The 25,722-nt window shown below is 40.9% G+C and overlaps 1 protein-coding gene across 2 annotated transcripts in view; it reads left to right on the forward strand.

Annotated features, from left to right (window-relative positions):
• The window catches only part of Barx2 (BARX homeobox 2), a 74,529-nt gene extending 50,723 nt beyond the window's left edge, over positions 1 to 23,806 (forward strand). For both annotated transcript variants that reach the window (XM_015499130.2, XM_048796065.1), the window contains exons 2-4: positions 9,609 to 9,909; positions 12,746 to 12,830; positions 22,761 to 23,806. In XM_015499130.2, coding sequence (XP_015354616.1) covers positions 9,609 to 9,909; positions 12,746 to 12,830; positions 22,761 to 23,027 — 653 coding nt within the window. In that variant the 3' untranslated portion in view covers positions 23,028 to 23,806. The remainder of the gene's footprint in view (positions 1 to 9,608; positions 9,910 to 12,745; positions 12,831 to 22,760) is intronic.
• Positions 23,807 to 25,722: the final 1,916 nt, after the last annotated feature.

Genomic DNA, 25,722 nt, shown 5'->3' on the forward strand with positions numbered 1-25,722 from the left:
CTCTCTCTCTCTCTCTCTCTCTCTCTCTCTCTCTCACTCACCACTTCCTGACGTCACCATGAGCTGAGCAGTTTTCTTCCCCTCAACTGGGCCCTTTCTCCAGGATATGCTGACTTACCTTGGACTCAGAGTAATGGAGTCAGCCATCTATCAACTAAGACCTCTGAAAGTATGAACCCCAAATAAACTTTTCCTCCTTTAAGTTGTTCTTTTCAGGTGTTTTGGTCACAGTGATGCAAAAGCTGATTAAAATAGCTCTGAAGTTCAAGTACAGATGTAGCTGAAGGGGACTGGCTTCTACTGTGAAATAGGACATAAACTGAGGTGATGTGCCAGGAATCAGTTACCCTGAATATGATGCATGTGCCTGGCCCAAGTGCACTCACATGCTAGAGCTTACATATAGTTTACAGAATCAGAAAATACAGTCATCCTTTGGTATCCATGAGGGATTGGTTTTAGGACACTTTCTCTCTGCAGATACCAAAACTCATGGACACTTAAGTCTCTTATATAACATGACATAGTATTTGCATAGAACCTGGACACATCCTCCCAGGAACTTCAAATCAATCCTAGATTAATCATATATAACACAATGAAGATGTTGTGTAGATAGTTGTCATACTTTATCATTTAGGGAATGATAAGGGGAAGAATTTGTATGCATTTAGCACAGAGGTGATTTTTTAAAAAATAATTTCATTCTGAGGTTAGTTATATTCACAGAGGCAAAAACCTATGTGAAGGATGACTGTGCTGCATTTAGTCCACCAAATGTCCCACGTCTCCCTAAGCCCCCTGCATGTTCCTCGACATCAGCCAACCACTAATGTACTCAGGTTTTAAGATCTAAGAACAGATTTTTAAAAAGGCCAAACATTTGGCAGGGAAGTATTTCTAGGTACCTGATACACACAGTTATGTGATATTTATCCTATAGCAAAACATTGGTTAAGGGGATTGGCTGCAGAAAAACAACTCTTAGAAAATTAATTCAGTGTGGTCATGTTTACACTACTTTTTGTCAACTGGAAACGTGTTTGTTTAAACAGTGTCTCTGGTTTATTATCATCATCACTCCCTCTCAGTAGCAGATAATGTGTTTCAATTTCACAAGTATATGTAAATGATCCAGAGTAGAGGAGCAGCTGTCTTCAGTCAACATTTTCACATAGTGATAATTCCTGGGAATTATGCATTGATTTTCATTTTTTCTCTATTTTTAAAAACTGAGGTTTGATTGGGTTTTAGCACAGAAAGATATATGGATAAGTCAGGGCTTTGGTGGGAATATGGGAAGGGGTAATGTGCAAGTGCTTTGTGAAATTAAAGCTCTGGGCTAAAGCTATTTTGTCGAAAACCTGCTCACATATTAAAACGTGGAGAGACAAGAAACAGCTGGCTAAAGTATATTTTGTCTCATTTTTCTGCATCCTGTGGGTTTGCCTTCCAGGAGATTCAGTGTTTTGTCACATGATTGTGACCCACTGACTCTTATTCCAGCCATAATTATTCTTTCCCAATCTTAGAGGCACATGACAAATATCTGGAACCCAAGTTAGTGAAATTATACTTTATATGATGTTATATTTATTGATTATAAATGCTGTCATTGTATTCATTTGCAATGGTGGCCCTCCTGAAACCCAAAATATTTTTTGGCATCATAGAGGCTTTGTGTGTGTGTCCGCAATTCAGGTGAGTTCTCTCAGCTGATAGGGGGAAAGTGTGATTTTGTCACTGAATTTGCACCAGAATGTTGGGTTAAGTAAGACTCTTGGAACTATAGACTTTGGTGATTCTGATGTTGCCTTAAATCACTATAATTTATCAGAAGTTGTGTGTGTGTGTGTGTGTATGTTAAGTTTTAAGCCACAATGGTGTGTTTATCCACAGCTTTATCCCTTTTTGTTTCTGAGTAATATTTCATCATATGAATATGCTACATTTTGTTTATCCATCCCCGGTGGAGGAATACTGGATTGTTTCCAGTTTGGGGTAATTACTAATAATGCTGCTGTAAACATTTGCATATAGGTTTTTGTGTTTTCACTATGGGTTGGTTTTGCTGATTCATATGGTGTCTGCATGGTTAACTTCATAAGAAACTGCCAACTCTCTTTACAAAAAGGTTGCACTGTTTTCATTAGGTTTAATCTTTATGGGACCAAATTACATAAATCTCCAAAACCATTTTTAAATAACCAGCGATGTATTTTCAAACTACCAGAGGACAGGATTATCAAAAGACTTATCTTTTCCTAAAGTAATCCAAATGGCTAGTGTAATTCTTATCCTTTTTTTTTTTAGTGGGGTTTGCTTTTATAAAGAGCCTAATACATTGATTCTAAAGTCAACCAGAAAAATAAGTGAATAACTATAGCCAAGAAAGTGTTGTAAAAAGAATAAAGAGGGGGGACTTGTTCTTTCAGATAATAGAACTCCCTAAAGAACCCACAATGATTAGAGTGGTCTTATAATAGAATTATATGTTGGTTCAGTAGAAAAGAACAGAATCTAGAAGGACCTATACACACAATGTAATCTCTAGGGCCCCATGTGGGTCAGTGTATGTACCACATTTTATTCAAAGATAATAGAAATGTGTTTATAGAAGCTTTGGATATGATCTTTATCCCATATTTTCATGGATTTTGCACAGTATACTCCTCTAAAAATGTTGCCAGAAACTCTCTCTGAAGAGCTTCCACTTCCTCCAAAGTTGTAGACTCATGACAGCCTCAGATAGATCCCTCTTGGTGGTTCATGTGGCTTCCTGACTCTCTCTCATCCTTTCTTCCCTTCTACATTGGGCCACTTTTTGTGCCTTCCACCCACCCACTCCCATGAGGCAGCCCTTTGCAGGGGTGGTTCTCTCCCCAGTTGGGCTCTTCTAGAGAGCAAGAGATTCTCAGGATTCTGGCAATAAAGATTCCCCTAGAGGGGCTGGGGTGTGGCTCAAGCGGTAGCGCGCTTGCCTAGCATGAGTGAGGCCCAGGTTCGATTCTCAGCACCACATATAAACAAAGATGTTGTGTCCGCCAAAAACTAAAAATTAAATATTAAAATTTTCTCTCTCTCTTAAAAAAAATTCCCCTAGAAGACTCCTCAAATTCTGATAAGCAAAAATTTCCAAGTTCATTTCTTTGGGGATTTACTGTATCTTAAACTTGGCATGTTAAGTCACGGGACTAGTCAAGATGTGGTGTTAGAATTATTGTTTATTCACTTAGAAAAAAATAAAGCAACACATTTTACAAAATAAACGTAATTGTACTAAATTAACATACATATTACTAGATTTGAAACATTTTTATTTGTATGAACAGGAACAATTCTGTAAGTTTATCTCTTAAGATTTGGGGTTGAAAAGAGTAAAGAGAATTTTCTTTGTATATTTCTGAATTGTTTTGGATTTCTTTTATAACAAATGTGTGTTACTTTGGTAATAAAACAAAATAGCTAAAATACTTAATAAGGGGTGGGTGTGTGGCTCGATGGTAGAGAACTTGGTTGGCATGTGTGAAGCCTTGGGTTTGATCGCCAACACAGAAAAAAAAAAAAACCATAAGAAATTTCTTTCTATATAAAATCATAGCATCTGAGAATATTTAGAAATAAAAGTTGCCTAAAAACATTATTAATAGTTTTTCATTTCCTTTGATTTAGTAAAAGCTCACCATTTTAATACACAGATATGCTTTGATGAATGTAAAATGCTGCATAACCACTACCTTAATCAAGATACAAAACAGTCTCAGCACCCCACCCCACCAATTCCCTTATACTACCTCACCCCTTGCCTCTGGCAGTCGGTTCTCCATCTCTAGTTATGCCTTTTCTGGAATGTCATGTAAATGATATCTCATAATCAACTGGCTGTTGAGCCCAGTTCTTTTTCTTTTCATGAGCATTTGAGATTTAGCCACAATGATGTGTTTATCCACAGCTTTATCCCTTTTTGTTTCTGAGTAATATTTCATCATATGAATATGCTACATTTTGTTTATCCATCCCCGGTGGAGGAATACTGGATTGTTTCCAGTTTGGGGTAATTACTAATAATGCTGCTGTAAACATTTGCATATAGGTTTTTGTGTTTTCACTATGGGTTGGTTTTGCTGATTCATATGGTGTCTGCATGGTTAACTTCATAAGAAACTGCCAACTCTCTTTACAAAAAGGTTGCACTGTTTTAAAAGCATTCCCACCAGCAATGACGAGAGTTCCAGTTGCTCTCCATCATTGCCAGTGCTTGATATGATCAGTTTATAGAACATTTTAGACCATGCTGGCAGATGTGTAGTGGATCTCATTGTGGTTTTATTTTCCTAATGACTAATCATCTTAAGCATCTTTCACTGTGCTTATTTGCTCTCTATATAACTTCTTTGGTGAAGTGTCTTTCAAAAACTTTTGCACAGGGTTGGGGTTGTAGCTTAGTGGTAGAGCCCTTACCTAGCACTGGGCTCGATCCTCAACACCACATAAAAATAAATGAATAAAATAAAGATATTATGTTCATCTACTAGCACTGGGCTCAATCCTCAACACCACATAAAAATAAATGAATAAAATAAAGATATTATGTTCATCTACAACTAAAAAAATTAAAAAAAAACTTTTGCACATTTTTATGGGGTTATTTTTAATTGTCCTGCGTTGAGAGTTTTTTTTAATATCTATATTCTGGATAGAAATCATTTGGCAGTTGTGAAATTTGCAAAAATATAGCTACTCTATAGCTTATTTTTTCATTTTCTTAATTGTATCTTTTTCAGGGAAAAGAATGTTAATTTTTGTTGTTGTGTTGTACCAGGGATTGAACCCAGAGGTGCTTAATCACTGGGCCACATCCCCAGCCCTTTTTATTTTTTATTTAGAGATAGGGTCTCACTAAGTTGCTGAGACTGGCTTTGAACTTTTGATCCTCCTGCCTCAGGCTCCTGAGCCACTGAGGTTGTCAATTTTGGTGAAGATCAGTTTGCCTTTTTTCTTTTATGCATGTGCTTTTGGTATTATAGCTAAGATTCTTTGCCTGACCCAAAGTCACAAGATTTCCTTCTGAAAGTTTTACAGGTTTCAGTTTACATTGGGCTCTGTGACCCATTTTGTTTGATTAAAAAAATATAATAATTTGTGATGTGTAAGCCTTTTTTTTTCTGTATGGATGTACAGTTTTTCTAGCACCATTTGTAGAAAAGACTATAATTTCTCCACATTGAACCAAGTTTATTTGAAAGAAAAGGGTGTGAAAGAAAAGGGTGTGATTCTATGTAGCATGAGAACCCAAATGTCTCCCAACATGAAGAAAAATAAATGCTTTAGATTCTTTGATTTAGAAGTGACTAAGAGTCCCTTTTACCCAAGAGAACATGCAATATATGTTTTACTAGTGGTGTTAGAAATTTAAACATATTTTATATTCCATTTCAAGGATTTTTACATTAGTTTTCTTTGCCCAGCTTTTTAGAAGTTTTAACTATGTGTAGGTTCAAGGGTTAGTAAATGATAATTCTTTTTTGACAAATTGAACTTCTATTAGAGCTTTAGAAAGAAAATGAAACTCAAAACCTTAAAGCTCATTTAATCTTTTTTTTTTGTGTGTGTGTGTGTGTGTGTGTGGTGCTGGGGATGAACCCAGGGCTTTGTGCATGTGAGGCAGGTGCTCTGCCACTGAGCTGCACCCCCAGCCCCTTTCCTTTTTTTCAAGTTAAAAAAATAACATAGATGTTACAAAATGTAAATAATACCCAAGTATCATTGGGTATTGGGGCACGGGGGTATGATGGCTTTACTCCTGCTTCTCTGTTCTCTCCTTCTCAGGCAGGAAGACTGGCTCTTCTTCCTCCTTATGACCTCAGAGGTGGGTGTGCCCCAGGCCTAGATCCTTGGATCACTTATTCTTTCTTCCACTCACTCCCTAGGTGATCTCACGCAATCCCATGGCTCAAAATGCCACATACACTCCATGAGTCAAAGCTGTGTCCAACCCCTCTCTATCCCCAAACTCCAGACTGGTTTATCCAGCTGCCTCCTCCACACATCCAGGATGTATAATAACAAGTTGTCTGACACAAAAATCTTGGTTTTCCTACTCAATCTTGCTCTTTGTCCAACCTTTCTTATCTTACTGAGGTACATCTCCATTCCTCCAGCAATAAGGCCAAAATCCTAGCCATTGCCCAATATCCCCCGCCCCCAACAACATTCAGTCCTTCTACAAATTCTCCTCACTCAAACTGTAAAATATACCCTGAATCTGACTGCCTCTCATGCCACTGTCGCTGCCTCTCTAGCCTGGAATATGGCCTGGCCTCCTTGCTGGTTTCTTGCCCTTCACTCTTTTCCTGAAGTCCCAGCCACACAGTAGCAGCAAGGCTTGTTACAGACATAAATCAGATCATGTCCTTCCCTGGCTCAACTCTCGCCAGTGATTTTTTTTTTTTTTTCCGAATCAGTTGTTTGCCCTGACCCTCATGAGCTAACTTTAGAAGATTGCTCCAGAATTTCTATCCTGAAACTTCTGCCCTTTCTTATTTCTGCTTTTTGGCTATTTTTTGAAGCCAGGCTTGTTCCCCCTGGAGGGCTTGGCGTGTGGTGGTCCTCTCCTGGGGAACTCATCCCTGTATCTTCTCAAGGCTCTATTGTGCAGAGAGGCACAGACCTGCTGAAAGACCACCTTTTCACAGAGGTCTTCCGGCACCTCTCTCTCAAGTACCTGCCTTCCCCCTTACTTGCCCATCTTCACATTTCACTGCACTTTTTCTTCATAGAATTTATCACTCTCTGGCATTATATTATTTTTTATTTGTTTGTTGTCTGACATCTCTATTTAACTGTAAGCTCCCTATAGGTGGAACTTTACCCTATTCATTGCTGTATCCCCAGCTTCCAGAGCAGAGTATAGCCCATAGAAGATGCTCAGTAAATATTTCTGGCAGGATTGAACACAAGATGAGATCATTATATGTAGACTCCTTTTCATCTATTTTACTTCCACCACTTTCTCAGAGGTTATCACTGTTAATAGATTGGTAACTGGTTTTCTGAGCTTTAAAAAATGCATTTATAAATGCAGACACACACGTTCTTTTTATGATAATGCAAATTGACTTACATCATACTTTTTTCTATCTTAATGATATATTTTAGATAGATTCTTATATTAGTTTATATATGTACTTATCTACTTATATTACTTTATATAGATATTTCTTTTTAATGGCTACATTTTAGTTCATTCCATAAATATACCACTTGTTTTTCATCATTTTCCTGTTAATAGATATGTGAGTCATGTCCTCTTTTTCACTATTATAAGCCAGGATGCAGTGAATATGCTTGTCTATAAGTCTTTGTACACATAGGCAAGTAGAACTCAAGCTATCGAATTGCCTGTTAATATCTGGCTGGATTAGTGGATGACTGGCAGTCTGTCTGTCTGGCTGGGTGTATGGATGGAAAGATAGGTGGATGAATGGGTAGATGGATGGAAAGATAGGTGGATGAATGGGTAGATGGATGGACTGGTGGATGGTAAGTGGATGGCTGGTGGGCCGGGTGGATGGATGGATGGGTGGGTGGGTGGTAGATGGATGGTTGCCAGGCTGCCTAGCTGGCTGGGCAGATGGGTGGTGGATAGGTGAGTGGATAGGTGGGCAGATGGATGGATGGATAGATAGGTGGATGAGCAGGTAAATGGATGGATAGGTGGATGGTAGGTAGATGGCTGGCACGCTAGATGCATGGGTGGATGGATGGGTGGATGGGTAGATGAATGGATGGGTGGATGGATGGGCAGATGGATGTGTAGATGGGATGCTGCTTAGTTTCTCCTCTTAAAAAAGATTACACTATTTTACACCCTTACCAACAATATATGAGTGTCTATTTCCCTACATCCTTGCTAACACTAGATATTACCACATTTTCAAAATAGTATTCCATGTTAAGCCAAAAAAGATTACAAAAGAGAAAGGTGATAAAAAGCCTTTCTTATAGCAGTTAGCCATTTCCTAGCCTGGTAAACTCCTGAGTTTCTAGATTATAAACTGGTCTGATAAAATCCATTCTGAAAGAAATGGCAAACTTAAAGGAGTAACGAGATTTGAGATGAGAAATACCCTCTGCCTGTGTAAGAAGCTTTCAGAGATTTTTTTTTTCACTTGATGTCAACTCACGTTGTATGCTGAGAGATCTAAAACCACAAGCCCCATATCCTAGTTTTCTTGCTATAAAGTAGTATTCCCCAGATGATTTTTAAACAAAAGAATCCATAACACAAAACCTCAAGTTTCAGAGTTGGCTGGAGAGTTAATGGAAGTTGTAGCATTTGGTGATTTATCGCTATTTAACAACTTTGTGGTTTCTTCTGGGCTTGCTAGAAGGATACTCAAAGAACAAGAAAAAGTTTTATCTGTTTTAATAAGTAAGACTGGCATCCAGAACAGAGATATGGGAATGAATTAGAAGAGCAATGCCAAGCCAGAAAGAACCTCTGGTTCACAAGTAGCTCCCGGAGGCTTCTATGATGTTAGTCAGTTTCAGTCCAAACCAATATGGATGTTGGTTGGCTCTTGTGATCTTGTCCTTGAAGTCCATTGCCAGGGCAGCCCTGTGTCTTTTAATTTTAATCAACTCTCAAACAATGGGAAGATGGGTACTTTTTTGGCATGAGTGTATTAGTGTTTGAAGTCTTCCTTGGAAGTAGCTTTTCTTATTCACTATTCATATGACAAAACTGAGGACCAAAGGGACAAAATGGTACATAAATCATGATCAAGACATTTAAAACTTGATGCTGTTAAATAATGAAAAGAAAGAGGTCTTCTGTGAACTTTAAAGATTTATTGTTGGAAGGAAAAATACTCTTGCTTTGAAATTCCTTAAGCAGGAGTGGCACCATACCACTGTCCCCCTGCATGTTTATGGCAGACCTTGTTGATCAGCCTCACCATTCTTCCCTCAGCTAAGCTCTGACCCTGCCTGAGGACCCTCTTAAACACAGTGCTGTAGGCAGCTAGTCATAGTTAAGCTAAGTTTTTATATGAATTAAAATCTCTTTGTCCCCTTCCTTTAAAGGTTTTATCCAAGTGATTCATGATGCAGTGCTAGCAGGACAGGATCAAAAAACCAGAACTTAGTCTGTCTCCTTCAATCTGATTTTTCCTAGTTGTTTATCTTTAGCAAGTCACTTAACCTTTCTAGGACTACATCTACTTTGGAATTCAGAAGTGTGCATTTCTAGCTTTTTCTGACTACTTCTTTTCATCTGCTGCTGCTATTGACCTGTATCCATGAAACCAGAATTTAAGAGGTCGGGAATGGGTTTACTTTAAACCAGAGCACTTGCAGGAACCTCTTCTTGGCTGAGAGGGAAATGGATGTTTTCATACATCAAGCTGAGCACATCTCCCTGATGCCTGCCCACCCTGCAGCTGTAGGTCTCGAGTTGCTTTCTCTGCACCCCTTCCTCATTACATCTACACATGGGAAGGAGACCTTACCATCAGACAGGTCTCAGCAAGTGGTCCTTTTTGGGTTCCCAGCATCTTTCTGCTTCCTGTTCCTGGCAGTGACCTTCCTCCCTGTTTGTCTTGCAGGCTCCCCTTCCCTTCGGGCATATCCTCTCCTCTCGGTGATCACCCGACAGCCCACGGTCATCTCACACCTGGTCCCCACCACCCCGGGAATCACCCCTGTGTTATCCCACCACCCAGCCACAAAGGTTGCCTCTGCTGAGGGCCCTGGTGGTGAGGCTCTAGCCAGCAGTGAGTCGGAGACAGAGCAGCCCACGCCCCGGCAGAAGAAGCCCCGACGCAGTCGAACCATCTTCACTGAGCTGCAGCTCATGGGCCTGGAAAAGAAATTCCAGAAACAGAAGTACTTGTCCACCCCAGACAGGTGAGTATGCAAGGAGGGGACTCTCTGCAAGTATTATCAGTAAATAGGGATGCTGTTCACTGAAGTGGGAGGGCTGTGGACAGGTTGGGTTTGATGGAAAAAATGGAGCTCTGTTTGGGATGTGCACATTTTGGGTGGACAGTGGAGACAGGACTGTGAATTGGTGATTACTAACTGGGGTTCCCCAATATTAGTGACTGTTTTGATCCCCTCAGCAGGTAACAGGGAGCCTCATAGACTTGTGCAGCCAGAATACGTGGGCATCATTAGTTAGGAGATTCAGCATACATGTGTAAAATTTTAGGCTTATGTTTCAGAAGCCAGAGAATGTTTTTACAGAAATGTTAGTTTTAATAAACCTCTTGGGACTTCCTGATACCTGCCCAGGCATCTCTTAGGTGACCTACACAAGATTGATTCACTTGCCTGGGGAGGAGGACACCATCTGACTGGCCTGAACCCGCCCTCTCTGATGTTCCTTACCTCCCTACGTGACCAGGGCCATGAGCGCTCCCTCCTCCCACAGCTCCTGCCCTCCTCCTCTGTGTTTGTTTCTCTAGTTTCCTAGGTGACTTCATTTAAGCGAATATGCAGGGAAGTGAGAATTTGTAACGGTGGCAGGTAATGAGAGAAAGCTGATGACAGTGAAGTGTGTTTCTGTAGCCAGGAGTGAGTCAAGGATGCATTTTTCCCAAGTGAGCTAACACCATTTGCTAATGCAGTGGCAGTACTGTGAATCTTCCATTGACTAATGCACCTGATGGCCTCAGGTGACCCACACTGGGGAAGGCACCACAGAACCCTGAAAGGCCCTGGAGACCTGAAGTCTGTGGGATGGCCCTCCTGGATTCTTGGTTCTTAATGAATGACTGATTGGGATGCAGTGCTTCTTAACTGGAAGAGCTAAGTTTTGTTGGTGCTGGGAATTTATTGGCTTCAGTCTGTTAATTACTTCCAATAAAACTATTGGCTGCTGGTAGTCCCTCTACAGGAATGACTGGCTACATGTGAATAAAGATTTAAGACAAGCTCTGAAGTCCCTTGAAGGCAGGCTCCATTTTTATTATAAGAGACTTAATTTGTGCACTCTGGGCAGAACAAGGGGGGCTAGGTAGCTAGCACCTGAGTTACCATCCTGAACCTTCATTGGCCAGTACCCATGGGTGCTGCAGATGGTTAGATCTGATCAGGTAGAGAAGGTTGCAACTGAGAACTTGCATCTGAGGCTCCCCATGGCTCAGGCTTGTGGGAAACAGTGGGCCTTAAATCCACAAGTGGATTTTTAGGAACCTGGGGACCTTCAAAAAGTAGTGGTTAAAAAAAAATAGTGGTCACTGCCTGAGCTGCTTTACACAGAGCAGGCTTGGAGCTGCAGGAAGGTGGCTGATGTTGACTCAGGAGGTGGTCCTTCCTGTTGGTGCTCAAGTAGACCTCCACTCTTATCCACATATTGAGCAAGACTGAGGCTGGGAGCTTAGCTACAAACTTTCCCTTCTCATTCCATTTTCTCCACTTGGGTTGTTTATTCTTCCCTAAGGTATAGCTTCCCTGCACTTCCCTTTGACAGATCCAACTTGTACAAAATTATTATGAGTGGGAACAAGCCCTTGTCCAAGAGGTAGCATAAGTCAGACATAAGTGGATTTGAATCCTGTCTCTACCTTTTACCCCAGGATCATCTACCAGGGGTCAGAAAAGTTTTTCTGAACAGGACAAGGTAGTAAATATTCAGGCTTTATGGGTCATATGGTCTGTCAGTACTACTCAACTCTGATGTTGTGGCACAGAGGTAGGCACGGACAGTACAGACACAAATGAACATGACTGTTCAATTAAGCCTTTGTAAAACTCAGGTTGCATGCAGCTTTTGGTCACAGTTGTAAGAGATTTTAATATCTCTTCAGGCCTTGAATCTGTCATCTATAAAATGGGAATAATTATACCAACAGCACAGTGTGGTGAAAGAAAAATATATGATAGCACACAGCAGGGGCTTGGTGTGTGCTCAGGTCACTGTGTTATTGCAAATTGCCCTAACTGCACACTCTCTGGGAACAGATTTGACTTTTAGGGCTTTTCAGAAGGGCACAAAGAAATGCAGGATCATGATGAGCAGTAGCATGGAAAACAGAAGGGGCTAAGGAATTAACATTTCATTTGGAATTTCATAATGTTTAATTTTTTTTAACAATGTAATCATTATAACAGCTTAGGGCTGCCACTGTATTTTTGAGCACTGGTTCTAGATTTAGCAATGTGAGATGTACTTTTGTGGATAAAAACAAAGTGGAGGAGTTGCTGTTGAGTTAGAGAGAGAAATAACCTGTGAAGTGATTAGAGGACAGTCGAGAACTCGGGGCCACTGTGGTGATTGTTGGTCTGTGGGAGGGGGCAGAGGACACAGGTCAGGGGAGCTATAACTTGAACTGGATCAGGAATGGCATTGCCATTGACCTATGCTTTACCTTTAATTTCAGGTTTGGATTTTGGGTAAGAGTTCACATTTTGTAGAGGATCAGAGTAAAGACCATTGGATTAGGAAAAGGACCTTGTAAACAAAGAATAAGACAATGTTTTCAAGTCCATGGAAAACAGAGAATGTTTCTGACATGGGTCCTGCCCCAGGTGTCCTTAGGTGTGGACACCTGTTTCTCTGTTTCCCAAAGTTTCCTCCATAGGATTCTTGGAAGGAAAGGAAAACCCTTTAAGGAAGAATTGGTTTAATGGGGCAGGTTTGAGTTTTGGTAGCACGTTCCTGGAGCTAGCAGGATCCCTGTCTGTCTGTCTTGCCCTCTCCCATTTTCCTCATCCTTCCTTTGTATCTTGTGCCTTCTAGGTTGGACTTAGCCCAGTCTCTGGGACTCACTCAGCTGCAGGTGAAGACTTGGTATCAGAACCGCAGGATGAAATGGAAGAAAATGGTAAGAGAGGAGAGAGTGGTTCTAACCATGTGCTCATCTTGATGGGAAGAATTCTTAACATGGGGCTGTTGGGAGGCAGGAAGGTTTGGGCTGTGAGAACGGAAGGGTTTCTAAGATGCTGGCTAGGAGGAAGGCTGCTTGAACTTGACTTGGATTTCTTAACGAGGGGGATATTCTTTTTCACAGTTTCCTTAGAAATCAAAGAAGGCCACAAGCTTCTCAGCTGCTAGTTTGAACCCCACCTGCTAGCCTCTTCAAATAACTTCCTTCCTCCCCCACCAAGAGCTAAGAATAGAAATCAGTACCCTCTGGTTATAGTGACAGAGAAAGCACATCTGTTCTGCTACTGTTGTCTTCTAAAGCAGGGATCCTCAAACTTGGTGGGTGTCAGAGTCAATTGAGTAACAGGCGAAAATGCAGGGCTCAAGCCCTCTCCCAGGATTCTGATTCCAGAGGCCTGTGACAAGGCTGGGAATGGGCATGTTAACAGGTACCCAGGTTATTAGGAAACATATGGTCTAATGATCACAGCTTACATAATATGGCTGTAGTGTCTTGCAAATAAGCATTTTCATCTTTGATTTTTACACGAGACTAAATGACTAATGACTCTACATTTTGAGGAACTTTATTTCATTATTATTTATCCTCCCATCCCCCTCTCCTGTCTTTTTTTGAAAAGCCATGTTAAATCCAAAATATCAAAAGTAGTTGAATGTTACCTTTCCCAGTTCTATAAATCACAAGTAACAAGGCCCAGAGAAGAAAGGAGGAGTGGGATGAAGGAAGAAGCCCTGTTCTATCCTTTGATACTGGGTACCCATGTAATCTGACAAGGGCCTCACTCACAGTCTCACTGAATTTTAATGGCTCTTTCTTCCTGGATGGACCAGGCATAACTATGCCTTCCTTATGAAATTCTAATTTGCTAATCTCTCTGGTCAGAAGCCACATTTCCTGGTGTTTCAAGGGCTGGGACATGATGTTTTTCACAATAATCAAATAACTGAGATGTCTCTCTCTTTAGTTTAAAAAAAATCAGTGGAAGGTATTTTTCTCAAATTCATGGTTTTGTCTATTAATATTTTTCTTAAACCTTTAGTTCTGCTATTTCTTGCTTTTTTCTGTTAGCAATGAAGGGGAAAATACCCGGAGTAAATAAAATGCAAATAAACATGAATGGGGAAAATCAGGGGAAAAGCCAACAAGCAGCAGCTATTATATTCCTAGAAAGGAATCTGTGAGCAGGTCACATAATTCCTTCTGGGAGAACCTGATCTTGAGATTTTTTTTGCAAGGGTTTTTCAATAGAGGTGACTTGGCTCATGAATTACACAGGAAGTAAGGCAGAAGCCAGTTGTATGTATAAACTATAATATATCTTATGAAATAAGTATATATTTGATGTCTCTTATGAACCAAGTTTTGTCCTGAGCACTATAGGAGATAATGAAATAAAATATAACCCCAGCTGTCTTGGAATTTATGATCTAGTTGGAGAAAGAAGGTCTGGGAAGCAGTAAGGTTGTACGTTTTGAGTAAGTGCTGGTTGTTATAGATTAATAAGCTCATGAGTTCAGAGGAGAGGTAGTGAATTTCAGAGAAGCTGAAATTGAAGGACAAGTGAGATTCAGTTAGATAGCCATTCCAAAAACTGTACAAGGCTACCCACATATAACTTATGGTGGAAACCTTTTGGGGGATTATTCTCTGAAAGAACCAGATTTGGGAGTGAGAAAGGCCAACCGTGTTCCCATGCTTGCCCCTCCCTGACCGATTTCGGGCAAGTCCTTTCAGTGTTTTCCCTGCGAGTTCCACCACCCACCTCCTTCCTCGTCAATCATCATCATCGTCATCGAAATCAATGTCTCCTGAGTAGCAGAGGTATTGTTCAAATTGGTTATCAGCAATCTTCTCATGAGTCAGATGCTTAACGAATTGACAGCCAGCCTGCTCTGCCAGTACCGCCCAGTATGCGCAGGATGGCGCGTGCGCCTGAGCCACTGATGTCACTTGTTTTTCCCCAGCCACTCTGCTGGGGCACAGTTGTGGGCTGGTGGTTGATGGTTATCTTTGCCGTCCAGGTCAAGATGGAAGGACCTCAGCAGATTTAACCTCAGAGAGGGTTAAAATCAGGACTCACCAAATTCAGGTTCCTTTAGGAAACAAGAGCTTTCAGTTCACATTGGGGATAATTTATTGAGCACTTCATTGCATCGGGCAGTGGAAATGCAAAGACAAGCTATGAATCTGTCCAATTAAAAAATAGAATTAAAAAGGAACTCAGTCAGGTGGGGGAAACAGACCTGAAATTTAAATTATCCAGACACATCAGGGCAACAGCAAGAACACCTAACAGAGGGTTCAGAGTCAGAACAGAGAAATAAGTGTTTCACACAAGAGGCAGCATCCAAACTGAGACTCAGTGAAGGTGGAAAAGGGAATCACAGGCAGAAAAAAAGGGGCAGAAGTTCTTGGGGACGCTTAAGAACTTCAAAATGTGGGCCGGATGTGAAGGACTGTGTTCAGTTGGAAGTCTAAATTCTGCCTCCTTCAGAACAGCACGGCATTGTTGAGATCCAATTGCTTCATATATTTTGCTGGTAAACCTCTTTCAAGGCTATCTCTTCAGGTACTGAGAGGAAAAGGAAAGATAATTGGGTAATAAAGATGTCTCAAGGCTAGTAACCTAATTGGAACTGGAAAAAGATTAGCACTTGATTCTCAGACTTATTCACACAGCTGCCAAGGACAATGCTGCCAAAACCAAGATAGCATCTTGGACTAGTTTTGACTGGTCAGCATTTGTAACCTATAGCGGGTTGAGTAAATTTAATCTTGCACATTAGATGGGACACTCACCCTTTATTCCATTTCTGTTGGCATTAGTTCCATTAGGATCCACAGTGTTTCGCAATAGGCTGAAAATGTCTCATTATTTAGTGGTCTTTTTTTCAGCTTTAAAATACAATTCTCTTCTTCAAGAGGATCCAAATGGATAGGTCTTCCTATCCCACTCACAGAATTTGGGTAGGCCACACACTAAGCACCATCATTATCTTTTGCATTGAAAGTCTTCAGATAGCAAATAATTCCATGACATTGTTACTGGTTGCTATCTATATATCTTGGATAGGTTACTTAACCTCAGTGCGCCTCATCAGTAAAATCCCCTCACATACACCTCACAGAGCTGTAGTAGTAACTGAGCTAATTTCTTTAAAACATTTAGATGCTTGCAACACAGGATGCAGCTATTATTGTCATTATTGTTGTTATTTATCTGTCTACAAATTGCATATCTCTACAGAATCCAGATTTTTAATATTTTTTCCTGGGGGAGGGGCGGTACTGGGGATTGAACTCAGGGGCATTTGATCACTAAGCCACATCCCCAGCCCTATTTTATATTTTACTTAAAGACAGGGTCTCACCGAGTTGCTTAGCACCTCAGTTTTGTTGAGGCTGGCTTTGAACTCATGATCCTCCTTCCTCAACGGCCCGAGCTGCTGGGGATATAGGTGTGCACCACTGCACCCAGCTGAGAATCCAGATTTTTGAAGGCCAACATAGATAAATTGAAAGTAGATCTTACAGGTTTCTGAGACCTTGTGCTTTTTCTTTTGGTTTAGAGTTGTCCTGGATTTTTGTCTGTCAGAGCCTTGGTATTTGGGCCCCGTTTGGGGTGTAATGGAACATGCCATCTTCAGGCTGGGACAGTCAGCTAATGTGAGCAGTAATGGTATGGGAGGAGGTTAATGCTGGAGAATCCAAACTTGTTTCTCAGCTTTATGGAAATTGTTATCAGTTATATGGCTGTCACTTTTCTATAAAGCTACAGAAAGAGAGGGAGAAAAAGAAGCAAAAAGTGGCTCAGTTCAGCAGCCTACTGCTGCCTGGAGTCTGAGGGGAGATTGGGTAATTGTAGATAAACATTAGACACAGACTAAACAGTGAACCTTCTACGTGTCTTTTGCACATGAAGTACTGATAAGGGTATTGGATTCAAATGGTCAGAGTTTTTGTGTTCAAATCCCAGCTCTTCCCTGGGCTCACTCTTTGACCTTGACAACCCCTTTCTGTCAGATGTTTCCTGTCTGAAAAGGGAGAGAGGAAAAAGTTTCCTCCCAGCACTGACATTCTGTGCTGTCTAGTCAAACTGCCTGTCCCAGACCTAAACACCTCCAGAAGGAGGCAGGAGGTCCCATCTTGACATCCTCAGCAACAGAACATTTGAATGCCTAGTTTTAGAGTTCGAAGGAGGGCTGTCAGCAGGCATAGTTAATAAAAGTAGGTGGTATGTTAGGTGTTGCTCCCAGGGGCAGAGGGAAGCGTGTGGCCTCTTGTGTTATGAGTTATAAGTTGTCTAGCCTCTCTGAACTAAGGGGACAAATCGCCTAGAGGAATAACTGGGGAGGAGGGCTCTTGAGAGGAGGGCCACAGGGTGCATACATGTGTGCAGCTCCTGGTGCAGGGCGGTTGTGAGATAATTGCATGTCTCAGGTGTGCTGGAAGGCAGGGGGCCAGAGGTCGATGCGGAAAGCAGCCAGGAGGGTAGTTATCTCCTAATTATTGCTTGCACTGGAATGTTTTATTCCATTTAGAAAATGGTCTGATTGTTTTGGTTTTTTTTTTTTCCCCGTGCTGTAGGAAAATAGCCAGGTGGGGTCGATCCAAGCTGTGTGGGTGGTGTTCTCTAATTGCTGGGCTGGACTTTCTTTTGCCAATTAAGTGGCTTCCTTAGACCTGCCCTTCTCTAACTTGATTACTCCATGGGGCAACTTACTTTTGTATAACCTCTTTCATACCCAGTGGAGCTGCTTTCAACATGTAAATTCCACCTTGGCGCATTTAGGTGCTTTCAAAAGCCTGGGCTCATGCTGAAATCAAAATCAGATACTGACTTACCTGAAAAGGAAAAGGGGGACCTCTTCTCCCCAGAGGTGGTTTCTGTCAGCATCTATGCCTTGTTAAAGTTCCCTTCACAACTCTGTGTTAGCTTTTTGGGTGGATTCAAATAGATGGAAAAGATTCACAGCTAATAGGAGATGTTTATTGAGAACCTTTGGCTGTCCTCACAGCCACACACACAAATTAACTCAAAGTGAGTCAGAGACCTATTATAAGAGCTGAAACTATACAAATACTAGAAGAAAACATAAGAGTAAATATTTGTGAACTGGCATTAGACAAAACCTTCCTAGATATGACACCAAAAGCACAAGTAACAAAAGAAATATTAAATTGGCTTACACCAAGATTAAAAACCTTTGCGATGTGAGGGGTATTATCAAAAAAGTGAAAAGAGGACCCACCAAGTGGGAGCAAATATTTGCACATCTTATATCTGATAAAGGACATGTGTCCAGAATATTTGAAGAACACTTACAACCCAATAATAAAATGACATCTAAATTTAGAAGGAATAGTAAAGGATTTGAATAGACCTTTCTTCAAAGAAGATATACAACCTACCAGTAAATGCATGAAAAGATGCTGTACTTCATTAGTCATCAGGGAAGAAAGTGCAGATCAAAACCACAATGAGATGCCACTTTGTACCCACTGGGATGGCTGTAATCAAGAAGGCATAATAGCAAATGTTGGTGAGGATGTAGAGAATTGGAATCCTCACATGTTTTTAGTTGAAATGTAAAATGGTGCAGCTGCTTTGGAAAAATAGTCCTAAAAATGTTAATCATAGATTTGCCATGTGATTCAACAATTCCATTTCTGGAAATATACCCCCAAAGAAGTGAATGCGTGGACTTAAACAGATATTTGCACACCCATGTTTATAGCAGCATTGTTTACACTAGGCATAGATGGTGACAGAAACCACCTCTGGGGAGAAGAGGTTCCTGTATTCCTTTTCAAGTAAGTCAGTATCTGATTTTGATTTCAGCATAAGCCCAGGCTTTTGAAAGCACCTAAATGTGCCAAGGTAGAATTTATATGTTGAAAGCAGCTCCACTGGGTGTGAAAGACTCCTATAGCACAAGAATTAAAATCAAGAATCAATAAATGGGATGGATTCAAACTAAAAACCTTCTTCTCAGCAAAAGAAACAATCAGTGAGGTGAATAGAGAGCCTACATCTTGGGAGCAAATTTTTGCCACTCGCACATCAGATAGAGCACTAATCTCTAGGGTATACAAAGAGCTCAAAAAGCTAAACACCAAAAAAAAAAAAAAATGACTAACCCATTCAACAAATGGGCCAAGGAACTGAACAGACGCTTCTCAGAAGAAGATATACAATCAATCAACAAATATATGAAAAAATGTTCAACATCTCTAGCAATTAGAAAACTGCAAATCAAAACTACTCTTAAGATTTCATCTCACTCCAGTCAGAATGACAGCTATTAAGAATACACACAACAATAAGTGTTGGTGAGGATGTGAGGGAAAAGGTACACTCATATACTGCTGGTGAGACTGCAAATTGGTGCAGCCAATATGGAAAGCAGTATGGAGAATTCTTGGAAAACTGGGAATGGAATCACCATTTGACCCAGCTGTCCCACTCTTTGGTCTATACCCAAAGGAATCAAAAACAGCATACTATAGGGACACAGCCACATCAATGTTTGTAACAGCACAATTCATAATAGCTAAATTGTGGAACCAACCTAGATGCCCTTCAATAGATGAATGGATAAAGAAAATGTGGTATATATACACAATGGAATATTATTTAGCAATAAAAGAGAATAAAATCATGGCATTTGCAGGTAAATGGACGGAGTTGGAGAATATAATGCTAAGTGAAGTTAGCCAATCCCCCCAAAACAAATGCTGAATGTTTTCTCTGATATAAGGTAACTGACTCATAATGGGGTTGGAAGGGGAAGCGTGAGAGGAATAGACAAACTCTAGATAGGGCAGAGGGGTGGGAAGGGAAGCGGGTATGGGGGGAGGAAAGATGATGGAATGAGATGGACATCATTACCCTAAGTACATGTATGAAGACACGAATGGTGTGAATATATTTTGTATACAACCAGAGATATGAAAAATTGTGCTCTATATGTGTAACATGAATTGTAATGCATTCTGCTGTCATATATAACAAATTAGAATAAAAAATAAATAAAATAATAATAATAATTAAAAAGTGAAAGCATGGACTTAAACAGATACTTGCACACCCACGTTTATAGCAGATTTGTTTACACTAGCCAAAAGGTAGAAGTAACCCAAATGTCCATCAACTGGTGAGTGAATAAACAAAATGTGGTATATACATAAAATGAGGTATTATTTTCCTGTATTTGCTGCAACATGGATCAACCTTGAGAACATGATGCCAAGTGAAGGAAGCCAATTACAGAAGTCTTTGTATTACAATTCCATTTGTGTGAAATGTTCAGAACAGCCCTCTCTATAAAGAGAAAAGGCAGATTGGTGGTTGCCTAGGGCTGAGGGCAAGGAGTTTGGGAGACATCAGGATGTTAAAAATATTCTGAAATTGCATACACTGACTGTTGCCCGATTCTGACTATCTTAAAAGTCATTGACTTGGGCACTTTAAAAAGATGAAATATATGACATGTGAATTATATCACAAAGCTGTTTTGAAAAAAGAGCTTATGGTTTGACGAATTACTATATCATTGTTAAAACTTTAGCACCTGAAGGTCTTCTGCTGCTCTTGAAAGAAAGAGACATAGTTAATAATAATTTAGTGACTGCCTAGAAAGTTCCTGGAAGTGAGGTGTTCACAAGAAAGATACAGGATTGGCGTTCAAGGAGGCATAATAGCAATAGCATAGATGCAAATGGAGAAGATAACATTAAGTGGGGCATGTACTAAAATTTGAATCTGGAATGTCCCTGAAAGACTTGCTGATCAGCTTGGTTGGGTTGGGAAGTGGTGAAACTTTTAGGAGGTGTGGCTTAATGGAAGGAAGTGAGATCATCAGGGCATGCCCTTGAAGGGGACATTGGGTCCCCAGATCCTTCCTGTTTCTCCCTCTTTGCTTCTGACCACCACAAGGTGAATGATTCCTTCACCACACATTCCTGCCATGATGTACTGTGCTACCACAGGCCCAAAAGCAATGAGCCAAATGACCATGGACTGAAACCTCCAAAACTATGGGCCAAAATAACCTTTCCTCTTTATAAGTTGGTTTATCTCAGGTATTTTATCACAGATGTTATGACTAACACTATACATAAGTAGCAAAAATATCTCTCATCCCTAATTTTCTCTTGAATCCAAGTCCTCCCAAAGCCCCTTTTTGTAGCTGCCCAGAACTATACCAAGCTGAAATTTGGAGCCAGCAGAGGAGGGAATGTTACATTTCAAAGTAAATTATAAATATTTTAAAAATTATCCTTGCCTACCTCATAGGATTCCTAGGTAGGTCACAATTGGGATTATAAGTGTGAAAGTCCTTTGATGGTATCAAAGCTCATTTAGAGTGTGCTTTTGCATGCTTTATATCCTTTTTCAATTCTATGGAAATGTTTATTGAGAAAAGTTGGTTCATTTTGTAACAGTCTTTGAATGCCTGCTATGTGCAGGGACTTAGTGGTGAGGGGCAGGCAAGTAAACACAAGAGTGACAGCATCTCATGAAAAGCACTCCTAGTGTACGTGGTGGAGACAGGTTGACTTATTTAGGGGAACAGGGCAGGATTCCAGAAGAAGTCAGCCAGGAAGAGGCATGCTCTGCTCAGAGGAAATCTACCATGCAATTACAGTTCTGGGTCTCTCATATCCAGTATGTGTTGGTCACTCTCATCTTTCGTCTGTGAGATAAGGCATTGTTGTTTCCATTTTATGTGTTTGGAAAACTGAAGCTCAGAGACTTTAAAGGGCTTTTCCATAGGCAAAGCTGGTAAGTGGCAGAGTTAGAATTTCACCTAGTTTTCCCACCTTCAAAGCTACAAGACTTTCTGCTATGTCCTACTACTTCTCTGAACAATACAAGACTCTGTTTTATAACATCTTTCTTTTCATGATAACAAAAATACTCATACATGATCCTTGTTGAAAATTTAGAAGACACAGAAAGAACACAAAGAAAAAAGATAAAAATTACGCATGATTTCCATACTGCAAACTAGGTGGTATATGGTTGTCTTGTCTCCAAACTGAACTAGGCTTATCTGATGACCTGTTGTTCACAAAAACACATTCTTAGTATTTCCCATGTCATTAAACACTCTCCTGTATAATATTTGTAATGGTTACCAAGTATTCTTTCTTCAGGATATATTACATTACCTACTCAATTATGTGGCTGAATGAGTACACACCCCAACTTTTGCTGTTATAACCCATATTATGATGAATATTTGTGTGGATCAACCTTTGTTTTAGTCTTAGATGACTTTTTAGAATTTATCCTAAGGAATCTTTGGGTCAAAAAAGGGATGCACATTTAAAGGCTTTGATTTGAATTCTTACATTGTCTTGAAAAGGTTGTACTGTTTACACTTATATTTTCCTGCTTGCCACAAATAATATTATCCTTCTGATTTGTTAGTGTGATAGTTACCATATTGACATTTAATTTTTCATTTTTCCCTTACTGAGGTTGATTTTAATGAGTTTATAATCATGTTATAAATGCTAAAATATATGATATTGACTAAAAATGCATCAAGCTTGAATGAAGCACTTTTTGCAGGCCAGAAGAGAGAGGTTTAGAATACATTTTGCCACACCCTGTAACTTTGCTGCTGGGAAGGGAGAATTTAGAGTTTCTCTCTGTCTCTCTCTCTCTCTCTCTCTCTCTCTCTCTTTTTGCATTGAACCCAGGGTCTCACATGTGATAGCATGTGCTGTACCACTGAGCCACATCGCCAGCCCTAAGAGAGGGTTTAGATGCTGTGTAAAGTCATCCTAGAGAGCAGAGGAGTGGAGGGAAGGAGTTATTTCTTAGACTCAGTCACTTGTTTTCCTCTCACATAGGTTCTGAAAGGTGGACAGGAAGCTCCCACAAAGCCGAAAGGTCGTCCCAAGAAGAACTCTATCCCTACATCAGAAGAGATTGAAGCTGAAGAGAAACTGAACAACCAGGCCCAGAGTCAGGAGCACCTGGACCCCTCTCAGGGACAGGAGGAGCCCTGTGAAGCACAGGAACCAAAAGCACTCGATGTCCCCTTGGAGGTGGCAGAGCCACCAGGCCAGCCCCAGGAGTCACCAGTAGCCTCTTCTGAACCCCCACCATTAAGCTAAAATAAAACTCTTTTGGGGGAAGGGGGAGACTGGGAAGAAGGGAAGAGAGAGAAGGCAGGGAAACTAGGAGAAGAAATACTTCTAACCAACTGGGGGAGAAGGGATCCACCTCTCTCCCTCCCTCCCACAGTTCTCAGTGCTGTTTCCATCACAAGCATCTGAGGAAGACTTGCTTGTCTTAGTCCTTTCTCTTCATGGAAGGCTGTGTAGCCTTAGATGCCCTTGATTAAGGGAGACAGTGCTTTGGAGCTGCCTGTCCTAGCTGGGTTGATGGCAATGGGGCTGGGTACCAGAAGCCTGTTTTTGTCACAAGCGCCATGCCAGTGTGCAGAGGAAGGTGGCCCCTGCTCCCTCCTTGCCACCCCTGGGCAGCCAGTCATCAAAGCAAAGAGAGATGGAGGCACTTGGGCAGCCTGCCCAGGATCCTTGCTGACTCAGCACTTATTTCTGTAGTTTTAAAAGAGAATTTAATGTTGTTGTTTTTTTCTTGTTTGTTTTGTTTTGTTTTTTTTGCTGGGGGTGGGGTGATGAGCGCAGGCAACAATGACAAAAATAAAAGTTCAGAGTAAGAGAGTTGTGAGTTATTAGAAATGTTCTGAATCCCGTCTGTTTATTTGGAGACACGTGTGCCTTGGTACCCATTATAAAATGGTCAGGTGACCCAAAAAAAGATAAGCCTTGTTTTTCTTGCTTCCATAAGTTGCCAACCCTGAAGCTGCAAATGCAGATATGTTAAGATAACTTTTATTTTTTAACTAAAAATAAATCTTTCAAAAGGATCAAGTGTTTTGTTTCTTCTGGGGAGTGTATGTGACCCTACCTGAATGTGTCCAGTGGAAGGAGAGACCAGAGACAGCACTGACTCTCAGAGCTTTCTTTCCCCATCTATGAAATGAGACTAGCCCAGGCCACTGGCCCAGGTGCAGGAACATGGAAACAGTGCCAAAACCCTGGATCGAGGAAGGAGGAGAGTGCTGTGCTCTCTCCACCAGAGCATCTCCGCGGTCAGCCACTTTACATTTTTGGTTTCCAACTCTAAAAATTTTTACTTTCCTAAAGAGGTAATAAATTTATATCCTTCAAAAGTCAAAACAGCATAAAAACATGTCACACTTTTGTCCTATCCCCTGTAGGTAATCACTTTTATTGGATTCTTATTTGTCCTTCCATTTATTCTTTATTAAGTGTCCATTTGGATGATTTTTTTTGCAACTTTTGACAAAAGAAGATTTGAGAACAATTTGGCTAGATGTGTTCTGTGATTTTAAATTTAAAAGTGATGTCCCAGATGGACTGGGATGTAGCTCAATGGTAGTGTGTGCTTAGTAAGTGCAAAGAAAGCCCTGGGTTCCATCCCTACCACCAACATAATTAATTAATTAATGAATTAAAATTGATGTCCTACTTTTAATAAGTATAGGAAAAAGGTAGCCACCAGATGTCCTCAGAGGAGGACTTTACCTTCCTTCTTGTCTGATTCTTTCACTTTTTTGCTCTGACACTTGATTCCCCAGGGGTCACCTTCAGAGTCCTTTCTCTGTGGTGCCCTGCAGGGTATAATGCAGATGGTCAGCCACTTATTAACAGTCTGCCATGCTGCAGGCCTAGAGAATACTGGCCAGCTTTAACATGGGCTTGAACTGGGAAGCAGAACCTGTTACTAGTCCTGTGAAACAATCAAATAATTCATTACAAAGTTAAACAGGAAAGAACTGCATGTTTTCAATCATCTGGCTGCCTGCTTCTCTCCGTTAATGCAAGCAATCAGAAAGTGACTGCAGTTTTGACATTGCCAACGCAGTGCCTTCGCCCTCTTTGCTATAGAAATCAACAAAGAGAAAGCAGTCTTTCTCTGAACTCTTGTGAATAGACAAAGGACTTGGCCTCTGAGAACCAGTTCACACAGACCACACCTAGCTACCTGTATGAGGTTGCTTGTCCCAAGCCAGCACAGTGCTGTCTGCTTCACTTGCAGCCCACCCCACAGTACAGCTTTATGATCTTCCTACAGGTGGTGTGACAATGAGCCAGAGTGTGCACAGTGGCCAAGGTAAGAAGGTGGATGGATCTGTGCCAGGTGAGTCTAACTCCTCAGGAGCTGTTCTGTCCTGCTCACCCCACCCCAGACAACTTTTTTATTTGGATGGAGGTTTCCTAAGCTGGCTTTTGGTCTCTTGCCCTGGGCCCTCATGCGTCGTTTTCTGCATTGTCTTGACTGTGACTGTCACTGCAGGGATCTCTGTGTACGTACACCCATGCTGGTATTCCTGAGTGCCTGGTTCCAGGTGTTTCTGACTTCCAGCTTTTACTCGCTGGCTCATCCTCTTTAGTTTGTTTCTTGCCCTAGGGGTTGAAGGTATTTCACTGGTGAATTTAAGACCTCGGATTATCTTTCCTTGTGTTTTGTAAGGCCCAGCCCAAGGTTACCTCCACTCACAAGCTCTCAGCTTATCCTCCAGCCTCAGCTCTGCATGACTTCGCCCTGTGACTCAAAAAGGGGCCAGGATGGATCACACAGATGCGCGCGTGTGCACACACACACACACACACACACACACACACTTGGCAGTGCTGCGGATTGAACCCAAGGGCTTTGCACATGCTAGGCAAGGGCTCTACTATTGAGTTATATCCACACACTCACACATACTTTTTTTAATTGACAAAAGAAAATTGAATCTATTTGTAGTGTATA

The sequence above is a fragment of the Marmota marmota genome, unplaced genomic scaffold (assembly GCF_001458135.2).
Source record: "Marmota marmota marmota unplaced genomic scaffold, marMar, whole genome shotgun sequence".
Lineage (NCBI taxonomy): Eukaryota > Metazoa > Chordata > Mammalia > Rodentia > Sciuridae > Marmota > Marmota marmota.